Genomic DNA, 25,292 nt, shown 5'->3' with positions numbered 1-25,292 from the left:
CTGTTGAATGTACAACACAGATGTGGCATTTAAAACTTTCCTGGTGTATAGATCATCTAATAAAGGAGGAGCTCAATATACTTTTGTCAGTAAACGCATGAAGGTTGCCAGAAGACTCCACACCAAAATATTGTGGCAGCAGGTTACCAACATGTTAGTTCCAAAAGTCACGGACATACCGAAACAGATTTTTTATTTTGGTGACGTAAATACATGGAAAAGATGTTTCTCATAGGGTTCTTACAATTAGCTGTAGAGACACTCTTTTGCCTTCGCATTCCATGTCCCACCAAATATTGCCACTTTTGCTCCGTGTAACATGCATGTAAAAATAACTTTGGGCATGCCCCAAAAAACTATTGCGGTACTGTTGCTGTGCACTACATGTATAAATTATCTAGTAAATAATGCAAAATAATTTTATGAGGCTGTTTCTGAACATTACTGTTGTATACAGGAAGGCTGCAGCACCGAAAGATTGTATGAAATGCAAGAGGAGCTGCAGTGGATCAATGATTGGTGCAGGGACTGACAGCTGACACTGAATGTAAATAAATGTTATGTATTGTGCACAAATAGGTGAAGAGCTTCACTACAGTTTGATTGCACAGTTGGTGATGATTCACTGGAAACAATAACCACTGTAAAACATCTAGGAAAAGCTTTCTGGGACAACCTAAAGTAGAATGGTCACATAAAAGTAATTGGAGGAAAATCATGTGCATGCTGAGATTCATTGGGAGAATCTTAAGGACATTTATACTCCAATTAAAATCACATTTTGATTGATGTCTCATTGAGGCGAGTGGTAGGGGCCAGCTGCCATCCAATTGTAGTTCTTCCTCAAATGCACATGCTCACTGTATTGGCTGTTTTGTAGGTACAAGCAGTGCCTTGTGAAGTGTGGCTGGTTGCATTCTGGCATCATGCCCCCTGCCACTGCAATATGTCAATCACAAAGTAATTTTAATCAGATCATAATTCATCCCCAAAAGAAGGGAATTACAAAATATTTGTAAGACAAACTTTTGAGTATTGTTGATCAGTCTGGACCATTACCAGGCGAGTTTAATGGAGGAGATCAAAAGAAGAGCAATATGTTGTGTCGTGGATTTAATCAGTAAACATGAGAATGTTAAGGGGATATCAATCTAACCCCCATGTCAGACGCTACAAGATAGGCATTGTGTGTCACAGAGAAGTTTGCCGCTAACATTTTGAGACTGTATATTCGAAGAAGAATCAGGTTACATATTGCTTCCTCCCAATATATCTCAGAAAATCAAAAGAATTAGAGTTCATATGGAGTCTTATGGACAGTCATACTTTCTATGCAACATTTAGAACTGGATCTGGAATGTGTGTGTGTGTGTGAGGGGAGGGGGAGTTCACCTAATGGTACCAGAAGTATGCTCTGTCACACATCATAAGGTTACTTGTGGAGTGTTTATATCTAGATATGTAATAGCAATGCCCTTGTCTCAGACTTTTACCTTTGCATGCACAAAAGTAACTTCCGCATTGGTGAAATGCAGTAAAAATTATGTGAGATAAAAGCCACAAAAAATAAAATTCAGATAAGTATAGGTAACCACTCATTTATAGTTGATCGGTAGGTGACATATGGGCCACTAAATGGTTGAGAAATCACATTAATATTGAAATTTTGCTTTTGTTCTCTCTATGTAACATATACACTCTATTCACTGTAGTTAGAAGTAGAGAAAATACTCTTACAAGTTTTGTATATTTTGTGTGTCTCCGCATATGTGGAGGAGCAAAAAGAGAAAGAGGAAGAACGTAGTAGTAAGGGAAAGAAGAAGAAGAAAAAGAGGAAGGGAAAGGATTGGGACAGTGATGTGGGAATGGGGCAAAGAAAATAAAAAGACAATTCTGATTGAATTCTCGTTGTACCAAATGATCCAGTGTAACGAAATTGTAAAGAGTACTTTCTGCATATGTTGTTAAGCTGCAAAGAGGATTAAACAATGGGATGATGAACAGAAGAGGGTGGGAGTCCAAAGTCAAAGTTTTCCCTGGGCTCCAGTAACCCTCCATACATTACTGTCTGTGTACCAGAAATCTGCAGGTGAATTACTGCTCATCTTTTTTTTATTTAATATCTCCATCATGTGATTTACAGAAAAGAGCACCAAAAAAAAAAATCAGTAAGAGCCTAGATCAGTGGTAAGCTGTTACTTACTTGTGGCAGTTCACACCATGAGGTGTGGCGGGAATATGATGGGGTGTGTCAGCAGCTGATTGTAAGTACTTAGTGACAGAGAAGTGGACAGATGACATGTTTGTAGAAAGGGTGTAAGCAGTTGCTTCAAATCCTGTTGTCAGTGTAAAGATGAAATGTGCCATGTGTGTGTGTAAAAAATAAAAAAAATAAAAATAAAAATAAATTATGGCACGTTGATATCACACAACTTTTCAACCTAATGCAGACCTTGGACTATGCTACAAACCAATCTGTCACTACAGCCTACATTCGAACTCAATAGTAGAAGAAAATGTCAAAGCTATGAGCACCAAATTTTAAGAAAATTGCTAATACAGTAACATGCACAGGTCATAAAATGAGTTCACTTATGGCCTCTCTTTTAAACTACCCTTCTGTTGGTTGCGCCAGTCTTTTGCATTACCAAGTTATGCACTGTAAATATGTTGTAGGTGCCACTAGCCAAGGTCTTAAGAAGGGTATGCATAAAGGTAAATTTCTAATTACATTAAAGTCACTGCTGGTCAGATAATTGCTGCTATTGATTGCGTCCTATTGTTCAACCATGGATTGTATATGACATCCTCAAATGAAAGTGAGAATTTCAATGCCACATCAGACTGGGGCTCTGTTTTTCCAACACCAAAGTTACAAGTACTGTACAAAAATGTAAACTTTCACGGCGGAGCATGCTTTCCAGCCAGGGAACCACAATATTCGTTTCGAGGAGACGCAAGTACTAGCGGCCACGAGCGGATACTACGAAAGGCTCTACAGGGAGGCAATCGAAATCGCTAAACACCCAAATAATTTCAACCAAAAGGAGGAGGGTGTCAAATTAAACGGTATATGGATGCCGGTGTTAAAGAAGATGTGTACCACTCGCCCACTACTGGGTGATGGCAACGGCGATCGACGGTGACGGACAGCGGCCAATTGCACTGACGTTTTCAAAACACGTGACGTCACGCCGCGGCGCGGGGGCGCGCGGCGGAATTTAGCGGCAGTCAGTAGCGAGCCAGTGTGTGTGTTGGACCTTCCATCAAGCTACGGACCCCCTTGAAGATGTCTCCCGCAGTCGGAGACGAAACGTTGGGAGTCACCACAGAATTCATCAACCAACCACGGCATAACAGCCCGGATAATTATAATGGGCAAGTACTGTACAGCACACAACTTAGTTTTGTGCAGTCCCTGGTAATAGAACAAAGGTGTATCACAATAAATCATGACACTAGAAAACCCATCTGCATATAGATAGTGAAGTATAATACATTTCCTAACTGTGGGGAATGTGTTGTTGGATGTATTGAATGTTTTGGAGACCTGTCTTTTGGTGCCTGGCATTCCTTTCTCAATATCAGAAGGTAGAGAATGTATCACAACAAGATCAGCATTATCATGCTGTTGCAGATATCACAGACATACAAGCCATACCAATCATAAGTTGACTGACAAGTGATGTCAGAAGTGCATGTCAGCTTTGGATTCTGTTTACCATCCATGTCATGTGATTATTTTATCAGATGGTATGCAGTAGTAGAGGTTCCCATTTTGAACATTTGAGCACTACATACAGGATACTACTTGTACCACCTGCTGTACTACCACACAGATTTTTCCAATCGCACATTCGGACTTCTCAATCAAACATGCTGGCTGGCTCTGCAACAGTGAAACTCTTGAGTCTGTTACCACAGAGTGCAATTTTGGGCAAGTTATTTCGTACCATAGAGAACAGTGCAAAGGATAAGTCATTGTGATGTACTCACCCACTTGCAGGTCCCTCGAGTACCTGTGAGACTGTTAGGAAGAGATGCAGTATTACCTGCAATTCATGTCGACACCACTTCTACTTTACAATCCTTGATTTACTTGGCATTGGCAGAAGATCGCCATAGTGCTCACATCTCTTAATATTTAAAACTAACCAAAGGCTATTGTACAAAGAGGAAAGATATATGGTAGAAATTGATGTTCTACGTAAACACTCATTTATTTCACACAACTAAACAAGTCTTCCACAATTGTAAAGTTATTACAATTTCCCCAGTGTGGTAGACTAGCAGAGGCTATTACAGTAAAATTTGGGCTATCAGCTAACAGTACAAGATTGTTAAAAAGAATGTTTTTGTCGCTGTGTTGTAACAGAGAGAATTCTTCTACTGAGTAGCTGTTATGTTGATTTGGATAAATATTCAGTTAGGAAAAGCTTAAGAAACATTAGGTTTGGTCACCCACTTGCATTTGCAATACAGGGCCCTTTATCCTAACCATTCACAAAGAGAGTTCCTCACCCATTAATAATGAACTCAGCAGTTGTGACTGCTGGTAGTAGCAACTGTTTTGTGCTCTTACTCCTTAGTATTATGTCCAAAATTTGCTCCTTGTGGAGGGAGTCTTTCACATCCTCAGCAATACTTTGTTTTCATAGACAATTATGCAGTAATGCAAAAGGATTAAGCAGCACTTTTCTGGACACAGAATGGCGTTATCTATCTAAGGGGATGTCCTTTTTTTTTTTTTTTTTCTTCAGCTTATATCCGTCTACCTGGGAGTTCAGAGAAACATCTCAAGATACTAGCCTTGCCTTCAAATTGCCATCTTGATCATTTGTTCATTAACCTTTTCTGTCATATTGTACAGTGAAAGCTGGTCAAGTTAATTCACACATGAACAGTTTCAACTTTGGTCACTAAAATTGTTATTTCCTGGGAAAAGCAGTTAAAATTTACAGCAAATCTCATATGTTAATTATCTATTTAGAAACTAAACATATTTGCAGTTTGGTTGCAAATAGGGCTCTTAGATAGTGAGTAATGAGCCAAAAAACGTTTAGGTTTGGCACAATATGCTGGCAAGTTTCCCATAGTTGGCCCTTGTCATTTCTACCAAGAAGCTGGACATTTTGCTGTGTGACTTGTCACTTCTTTGGACTACTGGGAAAATTGCTCAGAAAGAGGTTGGTTACAATGCAGGAGCTCCATGGGAATTTGTAAAAGTGCGGTTCCAAATGCAACTGTATTAAGTTATGTGGACAGTGTTCTACACATATACTCTGCAAATCACCGAGATTATATGTTGCACCACATAGTAAGACAGATTAAAAAGTTTCTTCCTGTTCCATTTATTGATGGAGAACAGGAGAAAGCCTTCTAGTAAGCTACTGTATATAGTGCTATCGAGGTAATTCTATCTTTATGGTCACTACAGGAGTGATATGTCAGCTGACGAATTTGTGGATTCTGTGTTGAAAACCAGTTCTCAAACATTTTTAAATAGGTTTTTAATGAGATATTATTATCCCTGGGGTTCAACACTGAACCATTGTGAAGGCTATATTTTGTTATAGAAAAGTTCCATCCCATCTATTTTTCCTTTGTTCTATAATTTGTTAAATGAATAGCATGAATTAACTACATGCTTTCTCTCTCGCATACAGTGCAACATTAAATGTATTGTCAAAACTTCAAAGGCAAAGATTTATTTCAGTATTATTCTATAAGTTATAATGTCATTGAGAATGCATGTTTTATGGCCTCTCATTTATGCATCATATTTTATTTGTTTTAGGATGCTTTTCCACCAAAGAAGATGATTGAAGCAATAATATTTTGCCAACAAGAAATATTAAATTACATAATCGATAATGTCACTGTGCAGACTCCTCAGACCCTGAGTAACCCAAAGTAAGTGAGCTTCTCATTTTTATTCTTGAAAGGGCGATTTCTGCCACTTATGAAACTCGCTTAATGAATAATATAAATTGAATGTGTAATACACATTTAAAAACATTTATAGAAATGTTTTATTTCATGCATAATGTCTCTGAAGATCAGATATTTAGGTAAACACTCCAGGTTGGAATATCAAAAACTGTGGAAAGGACAGATTCCTACTCAGTGTAAAGATGCAACATTGAGTTGCATGCAGGCTCCACAAAAAGACTGTTACATACAAAGCTTTCAGCCAAAGCCGTCTTCAGAAAAGGAAGGAAAACATACACACCCATTCATGCAAGGAGGCACATATGATTGCTATCTCTGGCCACTTTAGTCAGACTGCAACTGTTACATTGAATGAAAGCAGCAATGCAGAGTGGGATAGAGAAGAGGGAGGGATAGCAGAGTAAGGGTGTGGGAGAGAAGAGTGATGTCTAGCAGAAAGTGGAAAAGGTTGGTGGAGACATTGGCAGACAGCACAGTGAGGGTGAGGGGACATGAATTGGGAGTGATGGGCAGGATGTGGAGATACTAGGTTATCGTAGATTGAGGCTGAGGTAATTTTGGGAGCAGATAATGTTTTGTAAGGATACTGCCAACTATGCAGTTCACAAAAGTTGATGGTGGAGGGGATTATTCAGATGGCCTGGGTTGTGAAGTGGCCATTAAAAGCAAGCATGTTATGTTCATCTGTCTGTTTTGCCATGGGGTGATCCACTCTGTTCTTAGCCACAGTTTCGCATTGTCCATTCATCCTGGCAGACAGCTGGTTGGTAGTCATACCAATATACAAAGCTGAGCAATGATTGCAGCAGAGATGACATGGTTGCTTTCACAGGTGGTCCAGCCTATGATAAGATAGGACACACTTGTGACAGTACTATAACAGGATTGGGGATGTCTTGCATCTGGGTCTCCCACTGGGATATATGATCCCTGTGGCAGGGGGCTGGGATTGGGTATGTAAAATGGAGGAGATCATGAAACATATGTAGATATTGTCACTGTACCAGCATGCAACACATTAAAATACAGTAGTGCTACTATTACAGTGAAAATACACATGGTATGGTCAGTGTCATAAAATTAAATGGAATGCTTATCAAACACCTCAACAGCACAACTGTATCGTCAAAGCTGACATGCCCCCTAGGAGGCTCGCCACTCTTTAGCGGGTTTGTGCTTGGCCACCACGGGTCCCCAGCCTTTGCAGCATTTTTTCCTTTATGTGCTTTATGTCTATCCTCTTGCTGTTCTTTTCCCCCTCACTTTTGGAACATGTCTGGGATACTATTGGGAATGTTCTGCATTGTCTGTCACTGATGTAAGAACAGCCTTACCTATGTTTTTCGCTCCATTTTCCTTTCCTTGTTTCCCTTCTCCTCTCGTTCCTCCACTTCAGCATTTGAGGTTCCTCTTTTTCTTCTTCCTCCCTGTGCACTCCTGAAGGACAGCCCATGCGTCTGACACATAACAGGCAACTGGGTATCGCGGAATAACCGGTCCCATGTTGACAGGTAGAGTTCGCACGTACCCCCTGGTACTGGCCAGGCCCAGAAGGGGCGATCACCTGAGGTGCAAACTTCCCAAATTGCCATGTTCACAATCGGTGTCTACAAAACATAAACATAATGAGGCAATGATTCAAAGACTATTCCCACTGCACCATGTTTCCTCATGGTCTTATGTACTGAAGACAGTCAGTCCTTCGCCACAGTAAATCCATTTATTATTCAGAAAGGTGTTGATCCAATTGCCGGCCCTGTGAAGTCCTGCTCTCATTTACGGAATGGCACTTTGCTTTTGGAGACTACTTCTGATTCTCAAGCACAACAATTGCTTGAAGTCTCGCTTCTCCACAGCTACCCTGTTCGTGTCGAGGCCCGTAGAACTTTGAATTCTTCCTGTGGTGTAATTTACACCAGGCTGCTCGACGGTCTAACTAAGACCGAAATTCAATCTTACCTCTCTGATCAGGATGTCGTTGCCGTCCATCGTGTAATGAAATAGGTAGATTCCTCCTTAGTGCCCACCCACATTCTTTTTCTCACCTTTGATAGAGTAGTGCTTCCATCCAAGATCAAAGCAGGCTATGAAATTATCACAGTCTGGCCATATATTCCGAACCTGGTGCGCTGCTACCAGTGTCATTGTTTGAACCACACTAGAACGTTGGTCGACATCCAGTCAAATGTGTAACGTGTGGTAGGGATGCGCACGAGGGCGATTGTCCACCTCCTGCCCACTCTATCAAGTGCAATGGCGCCCATGCCACCTCCTCTCGGGATTGTCCCGTGTATCTTGATGAGCGGGCTGTCCAAGAGATCGGGGTAAAGGAAGAAGTGCGTTACCCAGTAGCTCGCAGGTTACTGGCTAGTCGCAAACCCAGCATTCTTCTGTGTGGCACCCATGGTTCTGTTCTTTTTACCCCTCGCTCCATGAAGGATGTGCCCACGCAAACGTGCAACCACCAATTCAGCTCTGAGGTTGTGAAATTGCCCAGTGTCAAGGTAGCGTCGCTATCTCCCCCGTCCAGCTGTGTGCAACAAGCCGTCAGACTTTCGCCTCAAAGGGCGAAGCCACCAGCTACACAACCGGCAGGCCGGAGAGGACAGTAGGAGTACTCCCGTGAAGACTTCATCCGTCCCTCCAGCCAAACAACACCGGTGTCTTCCTCTAACCAGTAAGGCTCAAAGAAATCCACCAATGGAAAACGGTCTTCTCCTCCACCAACTCGAGAATCCTCTTTGACGGTGTTGCCCAGCTGGCCTCTGTGTTGCCAGTGCGCACCGCCAACTGTTTTTCAGCGTTAGACTCCACAGACCGACTGCACAAGCAAGCTGATGCTTCTGCGGACCCTATGGAGCAGGATCCTTCTGCTTCTGTGCCCTGTAGTAGCGACTCTTCACCAGCGGTCACTCGGCAGTTGTCAAGGTGCCACCCGCACATCTCTTCCTCATCATGACTCTCCTCCAATGGAAAGTTCACGGCCTTCGGTCCCACAAAGAGGATTTACAGCTGCTTTTAGCATCACAGCGTCCCCTTGTTCTCTGCCTTCAGGAAATGAAGTTGCGCCCTCACAACTGTTTTGAGCTTTCACATTTCCTATCGATTTGTTTTGACCTTCCCCTGAGGTCGGCATTCCATCTCAATGGGGTATCATGCTGCTCATACAGGATGACATTCTCAGTCAAACCATCTCCCTGATTACCGATCTTCAAGCTGTTGCAGTCCACCTTTTCCTTTCCCACCTGACTTTTTTCCCTGTACCATTTATGTCCCTCTGTCATTCGATGTCACCATGGCAGACTTCCTTCAGCTTATTGGGCAGCTACCTACCCCATTTTTGCTACTCAGCGACTGTAATGCACATCATCCTCTTTGGGGTTCTCCCAGGACCTGTCAGAGAGGTGCCCTTTTGGCTGACCTTCTTAACGAACCTAACCTCTTCCGCCTTAACACTGGAGCACTCACTTTCCTTTCTTTCTCCTTGCACACCTATTCTCATTTGGACCTATCCTGCACCGCCCAGCTTGCCCATCATCTTGAGTGGTCCATTCTTTCTGACACCTTGTAACGTCTACGCTCGGGCGTATGTTAACTCTCTAAAGCCTGTACTATGATAAGTTGACGGGCTTCGCCTTATAAGAAAGGATTTTAGTACATATTCCAAAATTATCTTCCAACTTTGTCAGACCTTTGTTCTTTGCTTATATTTTCATTAACAATAAAGCTCCTTAAACATCTTTCTAGCATAGATAGGTCTGCAGGTAATTCTTAATAACATAAACTTTAAATCTTCATTTCGGGACACTCGGATTGCACAACATGTGGAAAGGACCCTGTCTCGGTTAGTGATGAGGATAATTAATTGATAGGGCAATTCTGGTAAAAGTTAAGTTATTATTGAATAGTCAGGAACAAAATTAACACTGGTCCACATGAATACAATTCTAAAGATTCAACCTGTTCGAGTTGATGCGGCGGATGGCAGGCAGCGAGATGGCGAGGCGCACAGCACACATACAATCACAGCTATGGCTCTTGCTGTATCGGCACTTTGCTTCTTCTTAGCGTCGCAATCCTTTTCAATTCAGTGCCTATAGAAGATAGCCATGCTGTGTAGTCATCGGAAACGGCACATCCGAGGCTCAATGAAACCACTTTTTCCATGATAGCCTCCTCGATCCGGAACGTGTTCCTCAGACCGATGCCCAACTCCGACTGTCTTGCTGAGCCCGTTATGCCGTGCCGCGCCTGTGTGCATTTTCCCGCGCTCGCCTGCCATCCACCCTTTACCGCTCCCCTACAGATAGGGTATTCACCAAAGGTTTTACATCCCACATATCCTGATACATTGCCTACATATGGACCAGGCGCACAATTACAATTTTAAACATGTTACAATAGATTCAACATGTGTTACACTTCAATTCTGTTATAGCATTTCTTGAAATTTGACATAAATATTAATATTCACATTGAAAGTTGCTTACATTTTCTTTAACATAATGACACGAAAAGAAAAAGAAATGAAACCAAAACATTGCTTACATTAATTCATCGAAAATCAGAAGAAAAATTATTATATGTACAGTTGTTGTTGTTACACATGTCCCTGTTTCCAGTAAATTTTACTAAGTATAAATTTAATGGGAACACTAAATTTTACGTTTATACAGTGGTTCTGAATCTTTATGTGAATGTCCAAAAAAAAAATTTATACCACATACTTTCTTTTCACTCACATTATGTAGGTCTATACTTTTTAACATGTCAAGAACATTTACTTAAGTGCCTTTGGCTCAGTCCACTCTCCTATCACAACATTATTTAAATAGCAAAATACTCACTTTTACTAAATTTCTCAAAGAAATAATTTCAAAATCTGGAACACTAACACTTAACTACAAAAGCAAATACAGGTATCTATATACACTATAAGACAATTTGTTGCTGCTTGCATTGAATGGCAGTCCATTTCCTTAACTTACTAACATCTCCTGTATCACACTTACAATTCTCCTTTGACTATTTATCTGCCCTCTTTGGTGTTTGGCAGTCCTTTATATTATGGCTCATACACTGCCCATTTTCATTTTTGACAGTCCCATCTTTTATCTGGCTGATAGCATTTATCCTTTCTTTTCAGCCCTTTTTCTCCATACCTCTTTACATTTATAGTACAATTGGTAATCTGAAACTCACATAATTACATTAGTACACTGATATTGGTCTACCTAAGTTACAAAGGTTTGATTTATTTGGCATAAATTAGCTTCAGCATAATTTATAGCATATTTATTGCAAATTGCTTTCTGAGTGTACTTAGGTCACTCACTCCTAGGAACATACAGTTTCAGGTCCACAACGTTCCTTACACCTAAAGGTCTTTTGGATTTTGGGTAGATCAGGTAGTAAGCATTATCGTGTGGAATGTTCTGTATTATATACGGTCCATTGTAAATATATTTAAATTTGGAAATTTCATGGTTCAGTTCACTAGACTTTTCGTGGGTTTTTAAAAGAACATAATCTCCAATTTTAAATTTTGAAACTTTCAGACTTTTATCATGTCTTTTAGATCTAGATTCAGCATTTTGCTTTGCCCTTTTTCTGACTAAATCTTTCTTTTGACTCAACCCCAAACTTGTACAAGGTGGAAACTCTAGTTTTTCTTCAATTAAACTTTTACTCCTGCTGCCTAACAAAATTTCTTCCGGTGGGAATCCAGTAGATTCATGATGTAAGGTGTTCATGACATTCTCAAAATCCGATATAAATCTGCCCTAGACTCTAAATCATGCCCCTACCTGTTTTTTCCACAACGCACCTTGGTCGACTGTGACATTGTCCCAAGATACGTTCCTGACCTATGAACCATTTATATCTGGCGGCTTTTTTGGTTTCTGGAGTTCAAAGACTTTACTTACTTGAACTCGTTGCAAAATAAACACTGAGTCGTCAGGTGGCTCTTTCTTTCTTTGTTCAGTCTCAACATCTGGGTTTTGTTTTGAAACTTCATCATCAACATATACAATACCGCAATTAACTGTATTTCCATTATTTTCACTAGTACCGAAATACTCGTCATCTGAATTATCGTCTGAATCTGACCATTCTGCATCACTTTCAGGTTCTAACATAAAAGCTTTTCTGAGACAGGCACTAAGTTCTTCCTCTGCATTTTCGTCAGGCTTTAATTTTAATTCAATATCCTCTTTTGGCAAAACGGCCTCATTATCAGCTTTACTCACATCCACTGTTACTTCATATTTAGTGTAATCCCCGTGGACTTCAATTACTTTTAGGTAATTACCTGCCCCTTCCCCACGGTGCCTTTCGGTAGCAGCTTGTACTGTTGGCGGATTGTTAACAGAAGTTACTTCCTTGTCAATGCTAAGGATTTCATCCTCCAATTCCTTCCTATCTTTAATCATCGTCCTATCGACAGCACGCGTTCTCAGCGCGGCGCTGTTTACTCTCTCCTCTTCAACTTTGGGCCACATCACCTTATCGACATCCCTATTATCTCCTTTTTCACTAATCAACTTCCTTGCCTCATACTCCTTCTTAAAATCCTCCCACTCACATTGCTTTAGACCCTTGTACAGATCGTCGATCTGCACACACCAATCAATTACTTCTGCTAGATCATTCTCGCCTTTTACTTCATTGCAAACACTGCTAACCGCACCTCTCTGTGTATTCACAGTTTCATCTATTATTTCCTTCGCCACGGAATTATCACTCGTAATATATTCATCAGCTCTTACGGCTATGTTCGTATCTAATGCTGCCGCATTGCTAGCGGCTTCTCTCTGAACAGCTGTTCTGCTAGGCTGGGCCGTTGCCCTCTGATGCTCCACTCGCCCGTTAACAAGTATTGCTCTGCGCGGCAAAGATGAGTCATTCGCACTCGCACCTGACGCTTGTTTCGCAACACGTTGCGTCGTTCCACGCCTGTCTCTAACCTGTCCTATAACTTTACTGTCAGTTCGGTAACCTTTCTTAAATTGGGGCCGGTATGCACTGTCCGCTTCCGTTTGGCCCGCAACATTCGCAGAAATCAGTTTCCTGCGTCGTTATTATTTTGCGCGGTGTACCCTCTACCTCGACCTGAATAACTCCCTCTTCCTCTTCCTCTGCCTCTACCTCTCTGTATCATATTGACGCGAAATCCATCGCCATCATTTCTCTCGTCATTATTACGATTATTTCGGTTACCAAAATTTTGATAATTGGCACGACTTTCGCGCCAATGGTCTTCCTCTTCGACCCTTTCGAGAAATCCTTGGAAGCTGCGATGATTGCTTCCCACGTACCTCTTTGAATCTTCTGGAAGCTTTTTATATAGCTCCCAGATGATTTCTGAATCGGATCTTCTTCCTCTCAAATGCGTCAACTTCCAGTACCAATATTCGCAGAATTCTTTCAAAGAATTCCTGCCCCTGTTATCATGAAGTTTGGCCATGATAAACTCGCGCCACAAATGATCCTGTTTTTGTTCGGACCAATATTCTTCCATAAACTTTTGCTTAAATTCTTCGAACGTCATTCGTTCGGTATTTAAATTAATTCCCCAGCGCTTAGCGTCACCTGCTAAGGCGCTAATTACTACGTTCATCTTTTCCTGATCAGACAAGTGTTCAGGAAATATCCTCTCGCAATTTTTGATGAAATCTAACGAATGCCATCCGTTATGTTTCTTGGCAGGATCGAAGCGTTCCTCACCTTCTAACAGCTTCGTAATTGGTGTGCCATTACAGACAACACCAGGTCTATCTTTAATTTTACTCTCACGATCGAAAATTTTGCCTTGAATTTTCGAAGTATTTTGTTCACATTTTTGTACACATCCGGTAACTTTCTCACCTAAATCTCTTTCAGTGTCTGAAACTGCGTTTTTCAACTGTGAGATGCCGTGTTGACATTCGTTTACGATCTCAGTTTTAAGACCGAAAACTTTTTCGTCTACTTTTGTTTCAACCAGATGCTCTACTTTCTCTGGGATGTTGAGAATTTCAACATCACACCTACTGTTAATGTTGTCAATTTCCCCCTGCATAGTATCCATACTTTTATTAATAGTGCCAATTTCAAACTTCATAGTATTTACTACAGAGCTTAAATTATCCACTTTTTGTTCTACCTGTTCTATTTGTTTACTAATTTTAATTCCTTGTTCTTCGACCTGTGCTTTAATCTGATCATTCTGTGTTTTGAGCTGATGGCTCTGTGTTTTAAGCTGCTCGTCAACGTGTGTTTTAAGCTGACTAACCTGACTACTAACTTGTTTTTGAAGCTGATCATACTGTGTTTTGAGCTGCTCGGCAACGTGTGTTTTAAGCTGATTATTCTGCCCTGCAATTTGTTTGGTTAATTGTTCAAATAAATTGTTCATGCTTAAAATTTTCACACTGTTTTGTTCTACGGAATCTGTTGTGACAGTGCCACGACATTCAAAAGTGCCGCTACGTTAGTATGCGAACACGGCGATAGAGGCGCTCCGCAGCTCGGCCGAGCGCGGGAGCGCCACCTGGTTATGAACGGCGCCGGCCGCATGTCACGGCACGGCAGTCGAATGACAGATACGGAGTTAGTAACATGTAACCCGCCAGTGTTTCTACTTTTGTATATCCACGCACTTTATTAGTGATTAAAGGTTATAACACTTTTTGGCGACGAGGTCGGATATTTTTTTTCCGGCGTTGTGGACTTGTGTGTTCGTGTCGGGGCAGACATGGAACAGCTTATGCAAGCGCTTATTGAACAGCAAACACAGCTGACGGCTGCTATTCAGGCATTGTCGACGTCGCTTACTCATCGTCTGTCTTCCTCTTCTCCGCCTCCGTTCCCTCCTTATGACGAGGCCGCTGAAGACTGGGAGGATTATGAGAAGCGTTTGCGGCAACACTTCTTGGCTTTCGGCGTTGTCGACGCTCCTATGTGTAAGTCGTTATTTCTATCTTGGATTTCCCCACGGATCTATCTCAGTTAGCCCCTCTGTGGGAACCTGCCTCTCTGTCCTTCCAAGAAATGTGTGACTTATTGTCTAACTATTACCGAAAAAACACCCATGTCGTTGCCGCCCGCGTGGCGTTCTACCGGTGTCGTAAACAGCCCCATCAATCTTACCGGGCTTGGGCGGCGGAACTACACGGTCTGAGTCGGAAATGTCAGTTTGTCACGGACACTCATCATGAGTCTTACGCTGATTCAATGGTTAGGGACGCTATTTTACGGCTTGCTCCTGATAAAGAAGTTCGGCAACGTGCCTTACAATTGCCAAACCCGTCGTTGTCGGAAGTTCTCAGCATCGCTCAATCGTTTGAAGTGTCTCACGCTGCTGGTGCGCAAATAGACGCGTGGCGTGATGTAGGCGCTGTACAAACCACTTTCGACGCAGACAATGTGCCTGTTTCACAGGGAAACGACGATGTGGCGGCGGTGCACTCGCGTCAACAACGTCGCGTTGGGCCGCCACGCTCGCAGCGAAAACAGCAACCACAGAAGCAGGTTCGTTCCGCCCTTCCTTCTTGTCCACGTTGTTTCGTACAGCATGACAGAGCCGCGTGTCCAAAACGTTGGGCCACGTGTAATTCATGTAAGAAAAAAGGCCACATTGCTTCTGTGTGTCAGTCCCCTAAAGTTCCTGTCGACGAGGACGAGGCATCGGACATGGATGTTAACTGTGTGCTTTCTCAAACGAATAAGTTGTTTGTTACTGTTCGTGTTCTGGATAAAGACATTCGCATGCAAGTGGACACTGGCTCTGCAGTAACTCTCATTAATTCTCGCACGTATTTGGAGTTAGGCTCCCCTTCCTTGTCTCCAGTTACGCGAAATCTACGAACTTATAATAAGCAGAAAATTCCTATCGTTGGCCAGTTTGATGCTTCCACTGCCTACAAGTCTGTTGTTAGGCCCCTCACGTTTTATGTGGTGGATCATGAGGGCACTGAAAACCTGTTCGGTTATGATGCTTTCCAGTTGTTCGGGTTTTCCATTGATGATGATGTGCACCTCATATCTGAGGACATTCCGTATCAACAGCTGGATGGCTTGTGTTCTGAATTCTCGTCCGTGTTCTCTGCTGGTCTGGGTCGGGCCAAGGATTTTGAAGCCCACATTACTCTTAAACCTACGGCTCGCCCTAAGTTTTTCCGGGCACGCCCTATTCCGATGGCGTTGCGTGCGCCTGTCAAAGCTGAGATAGACAGGTTAACAGCTTCGGGGATTCTCCTTCCTGTTACCTCCAGCGAATGGGCATCGCCCATCGTGGTGGTTTCTAAACCAAACGGGAGTCTGCGATTGTGTGGTGATTTTAAAGCCACTGTCAACGCTCAAAGCCTCATTGACACTTATCCTCTTCCCCGTCCTGAGGAGTTATTTACCAAGCTCGCTGGGGGCCAGTTCTTTTCCAAACTTGACTTATCGGAGGCATACCATCAGTTGCCGTTGGATGCATCTTCCAAGGAATTTCTCGTCATCAACACTCCTTGTGGGTTGTATCAGTACCAGCGGCTACCATTTGGCGTCGCTAGCGCGCCGGCCATTTTTCAGCGGTTTTTGGAACAGCTCACGGCTTCCGTTCCCGGCTGCATAAACTACCTGGATGACGTTGTTGTCACAGGGGCCTCCACTGAGGAGCACCTTCGCAATTTGTGTTCACTGTTTCGGGTTCTGCATTCAGCAGGGTTGAAGTGCAATCTGGACAAGTCTCAGTTCCTCCAACCCTCCATTGTGTATCTTGGTTTCCACTTGTCCCGTGAGGGTATACGTCCTCTACGACAGCACGTTGCGGCCATTACCGCTCTACCCCGGCCGTCTACGGTCAAAGAACTTCAGGCGTTTCTAGGCAAGGTTGCTTATTATCACAAATTTATTCCCTCCATGGCGGCGGTGGCTCATCCTCTGCATCAGCTGTTACGCAAAAACGTTCCTTTCTGTTGGTCCGCCGAGTGTGAGCAGGCTTTTGTCCGCCTGAAGGCTCATTTGCAGTCGGCGCCTTGTCTTGCCACATTCCGTCCGGGTCAGCACTTGGTTCTGGCGACTGACGCGTCACAGTATGGCCTAGGGGCTGTTCTCGCCCATCGGTATGAGGATGGGTCGGAACGACCCATCGCCTACGCTTCCAAGACCCTCAACGATGCCCAACGGCGTTACTCTCAAATAGAAAAGGAGGCGCTCGCTATCATTTATGCTCTGAAAAAGTTCAGCGTTTTTTTGTATGGTTCTAAGTTTCACCTCATCACCGACCACAAGCCGCTGGTCTCTCTGTTCAGCCCCTCGGCGTCGCTTCCAGATAAGGCAGCTCACCGCCTGCAACGTTGGGCCTTATACTTGTCTCGTTTTCACTATGAGATTCACTATCGCCCCACGGCCCAGCACACCAACGCTGACGCGTTGTCGCATTTGCCAATGGGCCCCGACCCGGTTTTCGATCGAGATGAACTCCTCTGTTCCACATTGATGAGGAAGAACGTCGTGCGGTCGAGGGTTTTCCACTTACAGGTTCGCAGGTCGCGTCGGCTACTGCGCGGGACCCGGTCCTGCGTCAGGTGATCGGTTTTGTTCAGCGGGGTTGGCCGGACAGGACCAAGGGCCGGGCGTCGGATCCCCTTCGCAACTACCATGCCTTGCGCCTTCGTCTGTCTGTTTGTGAGGGTGTTGTTCTTCTGGCCACGGATGGCGCATCTCCACGGATTGTGGTGCCCGCCTCTCTTCGCAAAGATGTTCTCAAACTATTGCATGAGGGCCATTGGGGGATTTCTCGGACTAAGTCCCTGGCCCGCAGGCACGTTTATTGGCCCGGTATTGATTCGGACATCGCCCACATGGTCGCTGCGTGTGATCAGTGTGTTCAACAACTGGCTGCGCCTCGTACTCTGCCCTCTCCGTGGCCTGATCTGGCGCAGCCGTGGGAACGGGTGCACGCTGACTTTGCCGGCCCCTTCCTCGGCACTTATTGGCTACTGTTGATTGACGCCTTCTCGAAGTTTCCGTTTGTTGTTCGATGTCCGTCGCCCACCAGTGCGGCGACGACGCTGGCTTTGTCAAAAATCTTTGCGCTAGAAGGTCTTCCATCCACGATTGTCACGGACAATGGCCCTCAGTTCTCTTCGCAGGCCTTCCGTGATTTTTGTACTGGACAAGGGATTCATCATGTTACAGCACCGCCCTTCCATCCGCAATCGAATGGGGAGGTCGAGCGCCTTGTCCGCACTTTCAAAAGCCAAATGAAAAAATTCCTTAGTGATTTTTCCACAGATGACGCTCTGTTGCAATTTCTGAGTTCTTATCGCTTCACGCCTCTGGGTGATCGCAGCCCTGCTGAACTCTTGCATGGCCGCCAACCGCGCACCCTACTGCACCTGCTTCACCCTGTCAGGCCTTGTACTGTGTCCCCTAGTGCGGGAAAATACCCAGTGGGCGCCGACGTGTGGGCACGGGGGTATGGATCTCGCCCTAAATGGATTCCAGGGGTGGTCCAGGCTCTTCGCGGCCGCCGGCTTTGTGAAATACGTACGGACGACGGCATGGTCGTTCGCCATTACGACCAGGTGCGCCCACGAGTGGTGGCCACGCCGGTACCACCGCCCCTTCTTTCGTCTCCACCAGCCCGAGAAGCCAGTCCTGTCGCTCCTGCCGATCTTCCGGGCGTGTTGCTGCCGCCGCCGTCGCTACCGCTTCCGAGTACGCCGGAACCGGCCCCAGTCGCGACGCCGCCTTCTCCGGGACCCATCTCGCTGGAGCACACCCCCAAGTCCACGACACCTATGGATGCTGCTCCGGAGTTTTCACCCATCATCTCGTCCAGGAGGCACGTTCCACGCGCAAGCTTCCGTCCTGGACATTTTTGACCATACTCTCGTGTTTCTCCGCGGGATCTTCTCGGGACCTCCCAAGAGGCCATGGATGTCTCCGCACTGTCCGTGTCTCCACGGAAGTGAGAGTTTTTTTTTCAAGGGGGGAAAAGTGTTGTGACAGTGCCACGACATTCAAAAGTGCTGCTACGTTAGTACGCGAACACGGCGATAGAGGCGCTCCGCAGCTCGGCTGAGCGCGGGAGCGCCACCTGGTTATGAACGGCGCCGGCCGCATGTCACGGCACGGCAGTCGAATGACAGATATGGAGTTAGTAACATGTAACCCGCTAGTGTTTCTACTTTTGTATATCCACGCACTTTATTAGTGATTAAAGGTTATAACAGAATCGGTGTGTTCCGATCCTACTTCAGAATTTTCTTTCGATTCTTTTTTTTTATCTGTGGTGAATCAAACATGTCAGTGGATTCATTCACATACCCACTATCATCTACAAAGCCACCCTCTACTTCCTGTTTTATCCCTTGCTGTGTTCGAGACGATCTCGACATTTCAATCTGTTCGTTAACGTGTTCATGATATTGTATGTACACCAATTGTCTTCCGCTAACGCCATCTGTTATCTGGCCGCGTAAACTCCTGCTACTGCCAGCCGCATTTTCCATTACGCTCGGCACATCTACCGTGTCTACGTTCCTGTCCATACTGAATGCCAATTACACCTCTCCACTGTACTTGACGTTCACTGCTATTTACTTTACTGACTATTATTGCAATTCGAGCCACTGAACATCCACTGTTCGGTATTCACTTTAATTTGTGACCAACAACAACTGGATGTCCTGTCACCGGGAAGCCACTTGTAACGTCTACGCTTGGGCGTACGTTAACTCTTTAAAGCCTGTACTATGATAAGTTGACGGGCATCACCTTATAAGAAAGGATTTTAGTAAATATGTTGACCGCGTGTACCTGAATGGAGGCAAAATCAGACTTACGTCCACTCAGTAACAACAATGATACGTCAAGCAAGTCTAAAGTTCAACTACACGTTAGGACGGGCAAGAAACATAAACAGCAGATGCTACCAATTGTTAATAATACGGTCGCCAGCCTAATTAGGCATTAAGTGAGTTTTTTTCCTTGTACAAGTGGATGTACGTACAAGCATAACAACACGTAGTAATACTGCATTATATGGTAAATTTTAGAACCAGAAAAATCTACTGAACTAATATTTTCCCTTTCTATACTAATTTGGACAAGCTATAAATACACAACATTACACTATAATGATTACTACAAACTGCGTTTTGTCTATTGATCTGACTGAAATCAGGCATAGGTTACCCTAGAAATAGCACTTTTGAAACACACAAACAATGTCAATTTTAATAAGGGTAAAACACTGATAAATTTAGGTTCTATATTGACTTTAACTTTGCAGGTCAAATCAGTTCAGTACACTCCAGAATTTAAATGAATAGAAAAGAAAAGAGTGGAGGGGAGGGGGGGGGGGGGGACCCTGAAACTGTTATGATCACTGTGTTGCAACTATTAACTATTGGAAACATTAATCACTCAAGATTTACGAAATATGAGTTACTACTCTTTTTGTCTTATTACTTCCTCATTTAACTACCATTATTTTTGTCTCAAATTAATTAAGCTTCATTACTAAACCAGTTCCAAAATTAACTTCCAACTTTGTCAGACCTTTGTTCTTTGCTTATACGTTCATTAACAATAAAGCTCCTTAAAACTCATTCTAGCATAAAAAGGTCTGCAGGAAATTCTTATTAACATAAACTTTAAATCTTCATTTCGGGGTACTTGGATTGCACAACATGTGGAAAGGACCCTATCTAGACTAGTGATAAGGATAATTAATTGATAGGACAATTCTGGTAAAAGTTAAGTTGTTATCGAACAGTCAGGAACAAAATTAACACTGGTCCACACAAATACAATTCTAAAGATTCAACCTGTTCGTGTCGATGCTGCGGTTGGCGGGCGGCGAGATGGCGAGGCGCCCAGCACACATACAATCACAGCTATGGCTCTTGGTGTATCGGCACTTTGCTTCTTCTTAGCGTCGCAATCCTTTTCAATTCAGTGCCTATAGAAGATAGCCATGCTGTGTAGTCGTCGGAAACGGCACATCCGAGGCTCAATGAAACCACTTTTTCCATGATAGCCTCCTCGATCCGGAACGTGTTCCTCAGACCAATGTCCAACTCCGACTGTCTTGCTGAGCCCGTTATGCCGTGCCGCGCCCGTGTGCATTTTCCCGTGCTCGCCTGCCATCCACCCTTTACCGCTCCCCTACAGATAGGGTATTCACCAAAGGTTTTACATTCCACATATCCTAATACATTGCCTACGTATGGACCAGGCGCACAATTACAATTTTAAACATGTTACAATAGATTCAACATGTGTTACACTTCAATTCTGTTATAGCATTTCTTGAAATTTGACATAAATATTAATATTCACATCGAAATTTGCTTACATTTTCTTTAACATAATGACACGAAAAGAAAAAGAAATGAAACCAAAACATTGCTTACATTAATTCATCGAAAATCAGAAGAAAAATTATTATATGTACAGTTGTTGTTGTTACAACCTACTCAAGTGACCATTTCCCTTGTGCTATCTGTTTGCTGACTCCTACCCCATCCGCGTGCACGCCCAAATGTCAGCTTACTAATGCTGACTGGCAGCGTTACACTTGCCTGGTGACCTTCGAAGAACTAGATTTCCCCAGTTGAGATGGCCAGGTGGAATATCTCACAAATGGTATCCTTATTGCTGCAGAATGTCCCATTCCTCGCACTTCCTCTTTACCATTTCATGTCCCAGTCCCTTGGTGGACTGAGGCATGTCATGACGCAATTCGTACATGGAGACATGCTCTCTGCATTTTTAACTGTCATCTTACCGTGGCAAACTGCATTCATTATAAACAGATGTGTGCAAAGTGTCATCACGTTCTTCGGGACAGCAAAAAAGGTAGCTGGATTTCATTCACTAGTTCTTTTAACAGTTCCACCCCATCTTCTGTCATGTGTGCCAACCTCTGACGGCTCTCTGGGACCAAGTACTATTCCCCAATTTCTGGCCTGACAGTAGCAGATGATGTCCTTGTGGACCCTGTTGCTGCCTTCAACACCTTGGACCGCCTTTTTGCGGAAGTTTGAAGCTCAGAATTGTGAATGCTACAATGCCGCCTTTAGTATAAGGGAGTTGATCATGCTCCCAGTTCCTCCTGATCCTCTGCCCCATGGCCAGTCGCCACCCACATTCAGATGTTGCAGCACCTTTGTCTTGTGGGCATGCAGTTTCTGCTAAACACGTACAACCGCATCTGGGCAGAAGGCTTATTTCCCGAATGCTGGTGTGAAGCCATTGTCATACCCATACCTAAGCCTGGTAAGGACAAAAACCTTCCTTCTACCTACCACCCCATCTCTCTTACCAGCTGTGTTTGCAAGGTGATGGAACGTATGATTCATGTCCAGCTGGTATGGTAGCTCGAGTCTTGCAATTTACTGACGAACGCACAGTGTGGGTTTTGAGCGCAGTGTTCTGCAGTTGACCATCTCGTTACTTTGTCCATCCACGTCATGAATGGTTTTCTGCAGAAGTCCCAGACTGTGGCCATGTTTTTTGATTTGGAGAAGGCCTATGACACCTGCTGGAGAACCGGTATCCATCGTGCTTTTTACACATGGGGCTTCCGTGGCTGCCTGCCCTGTTTCCTTCAGGCATTTTTAAAAGACCGAGTGGGTTCTGCCTTGTTGGACACCTTTATCCAGAAAAATGGTGTGCCTCAGGGTTCCATCCTGAGCGTCTTCCTCTTAGCTGTCGCCATCAACCCTATAATGGCCTGTCTCCTCGCTGGGCAGGTCCGGCTCCCTTTTTGTTGACGATTTTGCCATCTATTGCAGTTCTCCATGGACCTGCCTCACCGAGTGCCGCCTTCAGCGATGTGTTCATTGTCTTTATGCCTAGAGCATCGACCGTGGCTTTCACTTTTCCACTGACAAAACCGTCTGCATGAATTTCTGGTGACGCAATTGGTTTCTTCCACCATCTTTACATCTTGGGCCTGTCGCCTTTCCGTTTGTTGAAACTACAAAATTCCTGGTGCTCATGCTCGATAGGAAACTCTCTTGATCCTCCCATGTGTCTTACTGTATGTGGTTCCTCAATGTCCTACATGTCCTTAATGGTACTTCCTGGGATGCTGATCGAACCAACCTTCTCCATTTGTACCAGTCCTTTGTCCATTTGAGACTCGACTATGGGTGCTTTGTTTATGCATCTGCATGTCCATTCATCTTACGCCGTCTCAACACTATCTACCATTGTGGCATCTGTTTGGCCACAGGCGCCTTTTACACTAGCCCAGTTGAGAATCTGTTTGCTGAAGCTGCTGAACTACCACTGCCCTAACGATGTGACTTTCTTCTCAGCAGGTATGCACGCCATTTGTTTACCATGCGTGACCACCCATCCTATCCCTCCTCCTTTGATGATTCCTTTGATCGCCAGTATGGAGCACATTCCTCTTTTCAGTTACCTCCTGGAGTCCACTTTCAGCACTTGCTAGAGTGGCTTAACTTCACATTACCTGTACCTTTCCCTTCACCACGTTGGCTTCGTGAAGTGGCCCATGTTAACCTTGGCCTTCATTCGCTTCCTAAGGACACTACTCCAGCCTCGGTCTGTAACCTTCAGTTTCATGACCTTCGCATGGAATTTTGCGAGAGTACCTTTGTATACACTGATGGCTCTCGGACTGACTGTGGGGTCGGGTGTGCCTTCGTCATTGGCACCTGTATCTTTCGATATCTGCTTCCGGCACACTTCTCAGTATTTACAGCCAAGCTCTTTGCCCTGTATCAGCCCACAGAGTATATCTGGTGACACAGCCTTTTCGATTCTGTCCTCTGCTCAGACTCTCAGCGCCCTTCAAAATCTGTGTGCGCTGCGCACTGCCCATCCCTTAGTGCAATGAGTCCAGGAAAACTGTCACTTACTCACTCTTGGTGGAGCCAGTATGATGTTTCTGTGGGTTCCTGGTCATGTCGGTCTGCCAGAAAATGAGGCTGCTGATGCTGCTGCCGAGGTTGCAGTTCTCGTACCTCAGCCCGCGAGTTCCTGTATTCCCTCCGATTATCTTTGTGTTGCCATCTGTCAGGAGGTGGTGTCCCTTGGGCATCGCCAATGGTCCTCACTTCACGGGAATAAGCCTCTCCAAGTGGCTTGGACAACCTCCTCTCGGTCCTCCCGTGGGATGAGGTCATTTTAAGTAGGCTGTGTATTGGGCACTGCTGTTTTAGCCATCGTCATTTGATAAGTGGTGCTACCCCACCACTTTGTACACATTGTGCCCAAGTTTTAACAGTCTGCTACTTCCTGACGGACTGTCCATTTTTTAACCGCTTACATTCCCGCTTGGGTTTGCTGTCTGATTTATCGGCCGTTTTAGCAAATGACGTGTGAGCTGTCAACCGTTTTTTACTTTTTATCCATCAAAGTAATATGGTGAAGGCCATTTAATTTTTAGTTTTGGACCTCCAATTCTGTATGGCGTCTTGTTTTAGCCCTTTTTCCATGTGCCTGTTTTGAATTGGGCGCGTATGACCCCAGTTGTTTTTTGTGCCCTAAATCAAAACAAAACCAAAACCAAAGTTGACATGCATTCAGTTTGATTTTATGATGGTGACCAAGGTATGTGCATGTTCTTTTTACAGTGACACTAATATATTTTAATGTGTTGAATGCTGGCTGAGTAATAGAACTGACATGAGGCTTGCATATATAGTTATATCATTTCCCCCCCCCCCCCCCCCCCATATGGATTTCACGTTCAAGATAGTTATGTCTACATCTACTTTAGCTGTGCGAAACCCTTATTAGAGACACCTTCAAAGATGTAAGGAATATATCATGCTAAGTGCATCACAAATTTTGCTGTGATTTAGCATGATAATTGCCCAAGGGGATAAAATTAGCTAATTGCTTAATTATGAAATAAAATATTTTTTTCAAAATAAAATAACAGCCTGTGTAGGAAAATGACATCCCCCAAGAAATTTACAATGGCTGTGGAGCCATATGTGCAAAAAGACTGTCAACTACACTCAGTTACCCTTTATTCAATTTGTTACTGCCCATCTTATAACCTCTATTAGACTGATCTTCCATGTACTTTGCTGTCTCTTGCAGAATCGCAATACCATTGGCAAAAGCTTGAAGCTACTGTTTAATCACTCTGAACTTTAATTCCTTGTTCAGATTCCTCTTGGGTTTCTTTACTGTAAGCTGGATGTACAGATCGAATAACATGGGGGATAGGCTACAATCCTGTCTCACTCCATCCTCAACTAGTGCCTCCCTTTCATGTCATTCAATGAAGGATGAGAGGTAGAAAAACTATAAATGAGGGTTGGAGCTTTAATAGTGGCAACTATTTATTTACAGCTCGTACAAAATAGATA

The 25,292-nt window shown here is 43.9% G+C and overlaps 1 protein-coding gene across 1 annotated transcript in view; it reads left to right on the top strand.

Annotated features, from left to right (window-relative positions):
* LOC124775019 (E3 ubiquitin-protein ligase listerin) overlaps positions 1–25,292 on the top strand; it is a 154,491-nt gene that overhangs the window by 14,897 nt on the left and 114,302 nt on the right. The window contains exon 4 of the mRNA XM_047249782.1: positions 5,798–5,913. Within this exon, the coding sequence (XP_047105738.1) occupies positions 5,798–5,913 (116 nt within the window). The remainder of the gene's footprint in view (positions 1–5,797; positions 5,914–25,292) is intronic.

Source organism: Schistocerca piceifrons, chromosome 1, assembly GCF_021461385.2.
Source record: "Schistocerca piceifrons isolate TAMUIC-IGC-003096 chromosome 1, iqSchPice1.1, whole genome shotgun sequence".
Classification (NCBI taxonomy): domain Eukaryota; kingdom Metazoa; phylum Arthropoda; class Insecta; order Orthoptera; family Acrididae; genus Schistocerca; species Schistocerca piceifrons.
The sequence above is the reverse complement of the archived record's forward strand: the minus strand, read 5'-3'. Positions and strand labels throughout refer to the sequence as shown.